We start from the raw sequence: 11575 nt of genomic DNA, 5'->3' as shown, positions 1-11575 counted from the left end.
TTTTTTGTTATAAAGATTTTTTCCCAATTTGTTGTTTCCCTTCTGATTTTGACTACATTGTTTTTGTTTGTACAAAAGCTTTTTAGCTTAATATAATCAAAACCATTTAATTTACATTTTGTAATTTTCTCTAACTCTTGCTTGGTTTTAAAATCTTTCCTTTCCCAGAGATTTGACAGGTATACAATTTTGTGTTCACTTAACTTATTTATAGTTTCCCTCTTTATATTCAAGTCATTCACCCATTCTGAATTTATCTTGATGTAGGGTGTGAGATGTTGATCTAGACCTAATCTCTCCCATATTGTTTTCCAAATTTCCCAGCAGTTTTTGTCAAATAGTGGATTCATGTCCCAAAAGTTGGGCTCTTTGGGTTTATCATGTACCGTCTTGCTGACATCATTAACCCCAAGTCTATTCCACTGATCCTCCCTTCTATCTCTTAGCCAGTACCATATTGTTTTGATGACTGCTGCTTTATAGCATAGTTTAATATCTGGTACTGCTAGGCCCCCTTCCTTCACATTTTTTCCCATTATTTCCCTTGATATTCTTGACCTTTTGTTATTCCATATGAAGTTTGTTATAGTTTTTCCTAATTCAGTAAAAAAGTTTTTTGGTAGTTTGATAGGTATGGCGCTAAATAGATAAATTAATTTGGGTAGAATGGTCATTTTTATTATGTTAGCTCGACCTACCCATGAACAATTAATGGCTTTCCAATTGTTGAGATCCAGTTTTATTTGTTTGGAAAGTGTTTTGTAGTTGTTTTCGTATAAGTGCTGTGTTTGTTTTGGTAGATAGATTCCCAAGTATTTTATATTGTCTAGGGTGATTTTAAATGGTGTTTCTCTTTCTACCTCTTGCTGCTGTGATGTGTTGGAAATATATAGAAATGCTGATGATTTATGTGGCTCAGGTCTCCTTATCCTCGGGGTCAAGCCTCCTGGTAGTCCCCGGTCTGCCCCTCTGCCTGAGGCTCCTTCAGCAGTCTCAGGGGCTGCTTCCATAGCTGCGCTCCTGTCTGCACCAGGTCCCCACTCGAGGTCCAAACCTGCACTCGAGATCTTTGTCCACGCCTAAGGCAATGTCTTCACCCGCGCAAACGCTCGGGAAAGTCTGTGTGCACCCCCCAGCCACTTGGGGTCCCACGTCTTGTAGCTCTCAGGTACAAGCCCTGGAGCTGCCAGTGACCCATTGGTTGCCCCAATCCTGCTTTCACTCTTGTGAGTTGGCCTTGGCGCTGTGTGTGGTGTGGGGGGTGGTGGAGGGGCTTCTTCCTCTCGCGTTTTAGTGAGAGCTGTTTCACCCCTTTATAGCATGGAAATGCCCCGATTCCGCATACCTTCAATGCTGCACCCTGATGTGGGGTTCCTTCGAACGTCTAGATTCATTTTTATGTCCCCTTGAGGAGTCCTGTATGCTTCGGTTAGGAGAGATCGAGCAGCTGCTCCTTACTCTGCCGCGATCTTAACCGGAAGTGCTAGACAATACTGGCATTTATCATTTTAAAAATGCTCTAAATCACTGTTGACCAAACAAATGGAAATGTGAAGAACTCAGATAACACCCCATACTTGTAGACTGGCAATATGACGAAAACAGAAATGATAAATTTTGGAAGGAATGTGAGAAAGTTGGGGCAATAATACACTATGGGAATTGTGAATTCATGCAACCATTCTGGAGAGCAATATGGAAACACACACAAAAACCATAAAATTATGCATACCCTTTGACTCAGTAAAATCACTACTGATAGGTTGGCATCCTAAAAAGAGCAGAGATAAGGGAAAACAACCCTTGTACAAAACAATTTTTAGCAGCTCTTTTTGTAGTGGCAAAGAATTAGAAACTGAGAGAATATCCATCAGTTGGGGAATGGCTAAACAAGTTGTGGCATGTGGTTGTAATGGAATACTATTGTGCCATAAGAAATGATGAACAGGATCTTATGTGCCATAAGAAATGATGAACAGAAAAACCTGGATTTATATGAAGTGATGCAAAGTGAAGTGAATAGAACCAGGAGAACATTGTACACAGTAACAGAATTATTGTACGATGATCAATTGTGACGGACTAAGCTTTTATCAGCAGAGCAAGTTTCCAAGATAATCCCAAGGGACTTGTGAGAAAAAAAGTTGAATTCACAACTAAAGAAGAAACTGCTGGAGTAGATTGTAGATTAGAGCATGTCATCCATTTTATTTCCTTCATGAGTTTTTATTGTATGTGTAATATATATCTTCTGTCATGACAGGAATATGATGATTTGTATTACATGAAAGCACTGGTTCAGACAGTTTCTGTCTAGAGGATTGAGGGGAGGGAGTGAAAGAATCTGAACTGCAAAATGTTAGATAACAATGGTCCAAAATTGTTTCTATAGTTAATTGGGGAAAAAAATTAAAAAGCTAACAAAAAATAAAGATGAAGAACTATAATAGTTAAAATTAAATCATGAGGCTGCTAGTAGCTTTATTACATCACAGTAGTGATAGTAAAGAGAGGGAAAGGTAGGAAAGAGATAGAGAACAGCTAAGCTTATTTGCCATTCAATAGTTTGAAGCTCACCCCGGACAAGGGTTCCTTCAGGTTCCAAGTTCCAGCCAGAAGAGCATGAGAGAACCTGAGCAGTCCCTTCATCTTACCTTATAAGCAGTTTTCTCCACCCACTAGCTCTCCCATGTCACATCTCTGGTAGGAACCAATCATAGTTCCTTAATTTGCCTGGCACCACCCAAGGAGACAGTGCCTGTGGGGTCAGTTTCCCATCTCATTGGTTTCAACTTCCTTTCTCTGAGGGTTTGTCTATACCTGCATATCTCAATGATAAATAACCTCCAGCTCACTGATTGATGATGTCAAACAAAGTAACATAATGGGGAAAGAAATTCCCTTCCCACAGAACCCACCACCACCAAAAAAAGAAGATAACTCCAACTCTCTCAGTGAGCTGTTGGCCCAATACTTGTTAATAGTCCAACCATCTAGACAAAAAGTTAATGCAGTCTTGGGCTGAAATAAAAGAAACAGAGATTTTCTTATCTTGAGGAGTGTCCTCATTTTTAGGTACCATAGTTTAAGAAATTTTATACACTGGAAAACATCTATAGGAGGACAGCCTGTATGGTGAAAGCTTTGAATCCAAGCTGTATAAGGATAGGTCTCATGAACTGGGAATATTAGCATCAGAATTGGGGGTAGATGGAATTCTATCTTCAAATATGTGAAGAAATGACTCAAGAAGGAAACTTTTAGACTTTGTTTGCTATGGCCCCACAAGTCTGAATGAGGAACAACTGAGGAACAGAAGTTCTTTACATTAAGAACTGTCCCATGTGAAAATAGGATTAACTCTCCCCTTGCCTATTTTTAGCTAATCAAATCAAGAACTTAAAGTACTTCTACTTACCCTTAAGTATGAAAGTTCACAAGTCACTTACTAGAGGAAGCTCACAGCTCCAAAGGCCACTGCTCCCCCCTCCCCACTCCGGGCAGTGCTAGGCAAATTAAAAGACTGCCATTGGTTTCTGTGAAGAAGGGGGAGTGACAGGAAGTGACATGGAAAAGATCATAAAAGGAGAGACCAGCATGGTCTAGGGAGCATTCCTTCCTGGCTTCTGCAGAGATTGGTTCTGGAGATTCCTTCCTAGTGTTTGGAGAAATTGGTTCCAGAGATTGCTTTCCTGGAGTTTGGAGTGAGTGGCTGAGATTCCTGCCTTGGCTTTGGAGAAGGCTACATTGGTGGAACTCTGGCCGAAGACACCTCAAACTGGCCTTTTTATTTTATTTTAAAACCCTCACCTTCTGTCTTGGAGTCAATACTGTGTATTGGCTCCAGGGCAGAGGAGTGGTAAAGGTAGGCAATGGGGGTCAAGTGACTTGCCCAGGGTCATACAGCTGAGAAGTGTCTGAGGCTAGATTTGAACCTAGGACCTCCCATCTCTAGGCCTGGTTCTCAATCCACTGAGCTACCCAGCTGCCTCCCTCAAGCTGGCCTTTTTAAAGCCATTTTCTTGACATTACTTCCTGTCACTCCCCCATCTTACAGGAACCAATTGCAGTCTTTCAATTTGCCTAGCACTGCCTGGGGGAGGGGGGACAGTGACCTTTGGATGTATGAGCTTACTCTAGTAAGTGACTTGTAAACTCTCATACTTAATGGTAAATAGGGGTACTTTGAGTTCTTGATTTGATTAGTTAAAAATAGACAAGGGGATAGTTAATCTTCACAAAACTCATACTAGAGCAAAACCATTTGAATATAATGATTGTGGGAAAGCCTTTGTTATATTGAATCTCTGGGAGCTTGAAGTTCACCTTTGATTGACAAATAAGTCAGTTGGATGGAATGTTCCCAGGAAGCATGTGAGAGACAGGAGGGACAGTTGAGAATCATGAGGAGAGATTCTGGGTCTTTGACCTGTGCTGAGGCTGGAGATCGGTGGATCCTGGTCTTGGAGTGAGAGGGTGCAAACATCTCTCTGAAAACTCTTCCTGTATTTGAGATACTGTTTTCAACCTGAACCTGACCACCACCTTGGTGTCTACTGCCCCTAGATATTAGGAGTTTCATCATCTAGATATCTAGGTTTCCCAGGGCCCGGGAGGGATCCGGGAAGTGGGCAGGAGACGAAGAAGAGGGTGGAAAGTGTGGACATAACTCAACTGTAAGGCTGAAGATCTATTGAAGAAGAAACTGAAGATTTCCCAGCAGTTTACCTACTCTGGTTTAGTCCTGGCCAGGCTGAACCAGAGGGAAGCTACATTGATTCTTCATCTGCCAGCAGTTGAGATTTCATTAGTAACAATTAGAATAGGGTCTCCTATACCACTGTCCTTTACCATTATCCTTCTGTTTAATATATAAAGTTTAAAGTACCTTCCTAAAGCAGTTTCAAAGCTTGTTTTGGGAAGGGAGAAATCGCAGTCAGAATACAAATTGTTATCCTAGCTAAAGAGCCCAAATCAACATATTAATTAACCCCAGGTGGTCCTGAAGGGATATACCTCTTGACCTGAAGGATCCTGCCTGGGCAACTGTTATAAGGGAGAAGGGTCATCTTATTTCTCTCTGTACATCATTTCTACCATCTCAAATAGATCAAGAGACCTCTCAATAATTATAACACCTTTAGCCAGAAGGAAAAACTTATTATCTGTCAGAGAACTCATACTAGAGAGAAACTAAGAAATAGCAGGGTGTGACTCTTCTCAAACAAGATAATGATCAGCAAAGGAAGAAGGAAAGGGTGAAGGGACAGTTGGAACAAGTTAAAAACAGCTAGGATTAGCAATGTGGTAAGACAGTAACTGGAAACAGAACCCAATGCTTACTTCTCAGGCTTAATAGGTATTAATAAAACTAATGAATATTCTCTTCCTGTCTCTGTGAGGGATTTGGCAGCCATTTTCTGCACATTCAATGTATGGAAGTGCATGTAAAAGGAAGGAGATCATAATAAAAAGTTTTTAGGTAGAATTCTTCCATGAAGACTGAAGACTGTACTTCCTATACTCAGCCAATGAGAAATGGAGAGAACTTTGCATTAGGGTTAGGAATAAAAGAAGACTTATAGCAACAAGCCAGTGCACAAGCCATTTCTTGTAGTGCATACCCATTTTTGCAAGAATGAATTAAAGCCTTCATATACCATCCAAGGAGGGTCATGAATTTTATTGATAACAGTTTGGGGTGGCTCATCTGGGATGGAAGACTGACTGGACCTGCAAGGCTCCAGGGACAGATGAAAGCCCATTTTGCTGATTTCAACAGTCCTTCTCTCTAGTCCTGCTTGGTCTTGGCTCTTGTCAACCCAGGAAGTTTAGAGTACTTGGTGAGTGTATGAATGCAGCCTGGGAAAAATGAATTTGATCAAGAAACGCTGCTCACAGACCCAAGATAGGAATGAAAGGCTGTCTAGTACTGCTTCAGGCAATCGGGGATTTCTACCAGGTTTTGGTATAAGGAATTTCTACCGGGAAGTTCAGATGAGAAAGTTGTCCAGAAGGGCATAAGATATAGGTAGAAATGGGTAATTCTGGATCCAGAGAAAAGAAAGGGAGAGGGAGAGAACCTTCTCTCAGAAACGCTACTTCCAATAGTCCCTTGGAAGGATGGGAAGCTGGTAAGTATGCCAGGGATATAGGTAAAAGAGAAATGATTAAGCACTGCTGTTTTGTGTAGAGTGGAGTGGCCATCCATCCCACAGTGTTTTGGCCTAAATAGGGGTCACACAAAGACTGGATATGTATTTGTAAATGCCAGGTAGTCAGTTTCACAAGAAGAATCTTAACTATGCTAGATGTTGGCTCTGGTGACTGGGTTATTTTCCCTGTAAGACAGAAAGAGAAAAGAAGCAGAGAGGATCTCCTCCCATTGCTCTGGCTGCTGCAGCTACATCCCCCCTCTCCCACCAGTACTGTGGGTATGGGCTGGACCCCTGGGAAAAATAGTGCTGAGACCCTGAGACCTGCAAGCCATCAGCAGAGGACACAAAATCAGCAACTTTCAAAACTCCAAGTCCACAGGCAAAAAAAAAGGTTGGGAAAATGAGCAAACAGCAAAACAAATACTTAACTATAGAACATTTCTATGGAGACAAAGAGCAAAGCACTGAGTCAATAGAGGATGATGAGATTCAAGCAGTCACATGTAAAACTTCCAGAAAAAAATGGGAGGAGGTAGCTAAGTAGCTCAGTGGATTGAGAGCTAGGCCTAGAGACAGGAGGTCCTAGGTTAAAATTTTGCCTCAGACACTTCCCAGCTGTGTGGCCCTGGGCAAGTCACTTGACCCCCATTGCCTACCCTTACCACTCTTCTGCCTTGGAGCCAATACACAGTATTGACTCTAAGGTGGAAGGTAAGAGTTTAAAAAAAATGGGAGTTGATCTCAGGTTCTAGAACTCAAAAAGGAATTAAAAAATCAAATATGACAAGTTGAAGAAAAATGGGAGAAAAAAATGAAAGTAATGAAAACAAAAACATGTTAAAAAGCAAAATTGGTCAAATGGAAAAAGTGGCACAAGAGTCTAATAAAGAAAAGAGTTTCATAAAAAACGGAATAGACCTACTGGAAAAAGAGGCAACAAAATCCAATGAAGAAAAGAGTTTCATGAAAAGTAGAATGGACCAAATGGAAAAGAAGGATCAAAAGGTCATGGAAGAAATTCAGCCCTAAAAAATTAGAATTGGTCAAATAGAGACTAATGACTTCACATGACATTAAGAACCAATAAAAAAATCAAAAGAATGAAAAAATAGAAGAAAATATGAAATATCTCATTGAAAAAACAACTGGCCTGGAAAATGGATCTAGGAGAGACAATTTAAGAATTACTGGACTTCTTGAAAGTCATGGCAAAAAACAAACAAACAAACTAGATATTATATTATAAGAAATTATCAGAGATGTGATCAGGGTCATACCAAGGAAGCCCTGTTATCAGCCCAGAAAAGGTAAAGTTTTTTTTTTTTTTTTTTTTTAAATCAACAAACAGCTAAGAGGTCAATAAACAGATGGGAGACAAACTTGAATTACTGACTGCTTAATTAAATTCAATAATTCAATAACTTGTAATAGTAGAAATTTAGTACTGTCTTTACAGAAGAGATGACTAAGCTCTAATATGCAGTGTGTGCCCATTCTTAAAAGATGAAAGAAAATCTTCAGATACTTATCAAAGAGCATCTCAAATTTTATTTATTTTGAAGGGCATTTTGGGGGTAGTGAGACCTCTGCTAGTAGATAAATGATGGCAAGTGGGACAATAGAGGAAACACATGACATATGCACTAAGGGCTCTGGCAGCCCAGGGGAATACTCCCCCCTCTTCCCCCCCCCAACCCGTGCATGCCCCTTATTCTATTTTTGGCATCCTTAAGTTCCTTTCGGGCTTGTCAGGCCCCAAAACACACCTCTACCTAGACTTGAATGAAATAAGTGGAAAGAATATATTTGTCCTTAAGCTAATAAATCTTACCTAATAGTCCCAAACCCTCTAATCCGCAAGGATCTCTTCAGTCTCCAACAAAGTTGGAGCTACTTTATCTACTTAAATTCCCCCAAAATCTATTCTTGTATTATCCTACACTAAATTCTCAGGCCCAGCTTTTTTCTGCTCTGTCCGGGTCCAGCCGGACACAACTGGGGTGCACGAGGGGCGACCACCTAAGGCTCCACAGGGGGAGGGAGGGGGAACCTCGCACGCAAGAGACACGAGTCGTACAGATGTTGGCAAGGTTCCGTTTATTGATTGTGCAGGCAAGGTTTATATAGAGAAAAAGGGGGACGGCTATAGTTGGCGGGAGTTTTTACTGCTGTTGGACCTGCCAAGCCTGAGTCCAGGTACTGTCACGGGTACAGTTTTTACTACCTGAGTCCAGGTACTGTCACGGGTACAGTTTTTACTGCAGAAGGTCTTTGTCAATATACTCTTTCAAGGGGGCCTGTTTGCCAAGTTGTGCAAACTTTACCTGGTCTTTGGCACTGCTCGGACAAGAGCAGCCCGGTGGGGGAGGGAGGAGGGAGGCTTGGGGGGTGTGTGTGAAGGGAGAGCAGGGGGGACCCGGGTGGAAAGAGGGCTCCTTCTTTTGTCCAAGTCAGAGCAGAAGGGGGGCGGGGCGGAGATCTGGGATCCGCTGTGACTGGAGGGTGGCCCGGGAGCTGGGGTTGGAGCCTTCTTCAGCCCCGCATTCCGGATCTTTGTGGGCGCAGGCTCTGTCATGCAGGTTCCGTGCAGCCCAGAACCGGCCCACCCCCTCCCTCTTCCTGTCGCCCCACCCAGGCTTCTCTCACGGCTCCTAGTCCAGCGCTTTCTGGGCTCAGACTAGGGGCAGGGGCTGCTCTGGGGTCCCGGGGGAGGAGCTGAAGTGAAGTGGGGCCGTGACAACGTCCGGGGCCATCGGGACGACCGGCACTTGGGGATCATTAAGACCAACCCATCCTTTTTACAGAGGAGGAAACTGAGGCCTCGGGGAGGGCTGGGTGGGGTCTTGCTTTGTCCAATGAAAACTCTTTGGGGGACAGGCTGGCTGTCCAGGTAGAAGTCTCAGTCTGGACTCGGGCCTCACCCTGATACGGAAACCCACAGAGTCCTGGTAAGGGAAGGGAAGGGGTGGGGGTGGAGGGAAAGGAGGGCACGAGTGGGCTTGCAAATTCTCCATCTCTGCTGTGACCCTGCGTGGCTGGGAAGTGTGAGCTTGAGGACCACAGTGGTTTCCACTCTCCTTTTTCTCCTCAACTTCCTGAGTGAGTGTGGCCAAGTGGGGTAGAGGAGGGGATGGGGGAGGAAGCTCTTGGGCCCCGGTGCCAGGAGCACCAGCGTGGTGGGGCGCAGCCGCACTTCCACCCCAGCCCTCGTCCTTCTCCTCGTCCTTCTCCCTGTGTCCTGCCGCCCCTCCATCTCCCTCTCAGAGCCTTTGCCCTCCCTCCCGCCTCCGGTCCCTCTCTGGATCCCCCAGAAGCCCCGCCTGGGGACCAGCCTGTACCTCCTGGCGCCCTGCAGGGTGCCTCTCCCTAGGGGAGCAGCGCAGTTCCCTAACGGGTCACGTGCAGAATTGGGGGAGCAGCCATGACGGACTAAGGCATGTCTGGCCAGGCTGACGGGGTTCCCACGGAGGCTGAATTGTGGGAAAGGAGAGCGAGGGGGAAGCCGGCAAACCTGCAGATGGCTAGAGGGTCTCCCCAGGGGCGGAGAAGGGGGGAATCTTGGATAGGGTGGCGGCCTGGGATTAGATAGTCTGGATTGTCTTTTGGGCGAAGTTGGGCCACTTGGGTCCAGCTGATGGGATGGCCCTGGGCGGGTTGGCTTTGGGGTGGGGGCTTTGGTTCCAGGCCTGTGTAGTCCTTAGGATGGTGCAGACAGTAGAAGTCTGGAACATCACTCCATCGTGCATTTGTCAGGTCACAGCATGGGAAGTAGCAGAGCCCTCCAAAGCGGAACTACTTGTTTGGTTCTGGAGTTCCAGCAGGTGCAGGGGAAGGGGCCGTTCTTGGTCTCATTAGGGACTGGGGAAAGGGGGAGCTTTGGTCCCAGGACCTGTCATTCCCCGCTTTGGGGGTATTTAAAAAGAAAAAATTGGGAGTGGGAGGTGGGGGGAGGGAGGGCATGAGTCCAAGGTGGGGGAGATGGGCGACAGTCTTGCTCATCAACTGCTTTCTGCTGAAGAGGGAGGGTTGTGTCATTTGGTCTTTCATGGTCCTGTCTGCAACCCTCAGTCTGAATTGGTGTTGATGGATTCAGGAAAGATCACAATCAGAGAATGTTGTGGAGGGAGAGGAAGAGCCGAAAGGTACTGGGGGTCAAGGAGAGGTACAGTGGGAGGGAGGGCAGATTTAGGATTGAAGGTCGGAAGAAAGGAACAGAGTGAATACCATTTAGGTTTCTCCACTTCATGTTCAGTGATTGGAACTTGAGGTGGGTTACAGACACTTGAGCAAGTCGTGGAACCTATATCTGCTCTGCTCGGTCAGCTTTAAGGGGCTCCAATCACCTCATTATTTGAAAGAATGAAATATCCGGTTTTGGGCTCTATAAAGGATAAAGCAGGGAAAGGGCATTTTTCATGCTGTCTGACTTCAGGTTAGTGTCAGTCACACAGTGTAACTGCACTTCACAACCAGGCTCAGGAATAATCAGTTGGAGTTCACATCAGTTAGAAGACGATCCCGTGTCCACTACGTTGGCCCTGCCACCTCCAGACTTCTTGTTTGGAACCTTCCATCTGAGTATCTTGTGGCATTTCTCTTGCCTGCTGGATCGCCAACAAACCGATTGTTGCTTTAGATTCATCCTGGCATAAAGATCAATGGTTAGAAATCGTCGCTGCCCAGCTAAAGGAATACGTGGTCCAAAAGGGTTCGTTGGAGCAGGCCTTTTGTTTTGGAGGAGCTGGGGAGGCCGAAGAAGGGTTCATTTCTTTTGCAGGAAGTTGAGTTTCCATTCACAATACCGTGATGAATGGTTTCTTGCTTCTATCCTGAGAGAAGAGGAGATTGCTTAGGTACAGAACAGTCCTACCTTTTACCTTCACATCCTTTGCTTCTAACTTTCTGTCTCAATTCCTAGCATTTTGACCTGCTTTGCTATCCAGACAAACAAGCTTCTCTCTGATTGACGTGGCAGAGAGGAATGGGGGAAGCAAAGGAAGCCGAGGAGCTGGGCGGTCAGAAAAAGGGTTAACTTGTGTAAGGAATGAAGGCTGACTTAGCGAAATTGCTTCTTTCACAGTCCTGTGGTCCCAGAACGACTGGGGAGTTCTGGGATTTTTTGAACTGTTAGCTTCAGAATGTGACAGGAGCTACGGAGAAACATATACAGAAGCTGAACGTTGGCCAAGTTACTTTGAGATAGCTGAATTCATCATGGGAAAAGGATTTATGTCAGAGTGGAGAGAGGGAGGGCTCAGAGGCAGAGGAGGTAGGTGGGATGGGCGCAGAGCCAGTGCCCCCAAGACAGGTGTGTGTGTGTGTGTGTGTGTGTGTGTGTGTGTGTGTGTGTGTGTGTGAATGAGAANGTGTGTGTGTGTGTGTGTGTGTGTGTGTGTGTGTGTGTGTGTGTGTGTGTG

At 44.7% G+C, this 11575-nt stretch overlaps 1 protein-coding gene across 1 annotated transcript in view; it reads left to right on the top strand.

Moving 5' to 3' along the window:
- Positions 1–8386, top strand: part of LOC123246896 (zinc finger protein 665-like) — a 77677-nt gene extending 69291 nt beyond the window's left edge. The window contains exon 6 of the mRNA XM_044675674.1: positions 8144–8386. Coding sequence (XP_044531609.1) covers positions 8144–8386 — 243 coding nt within the window. The remainder of the gene's footprint in view (positions 1–8143) is intronic.
- Positions 8387–11575: the final 3189 nt, after the last annotated feature.

This window comes from Gracilinanus agilis, chromosome 4 (assembly GCF_016433145.1).
Source record: "Gracilinanus agilis isolate LMUSP501 chromosome 4, AgileGrace, whole genome shotgun sequence".
In the NCBI taxonomy this organism is placed as follows: Eukaryota; Metazoa; Chordata; class Mammalia; order Didelphimorphia; family Didelphidae; genus Gracilinanus; species Gracilinanus agilis.
This window is presented reverse-complemented; position numbering and strand designations above follow the sequence as displayed.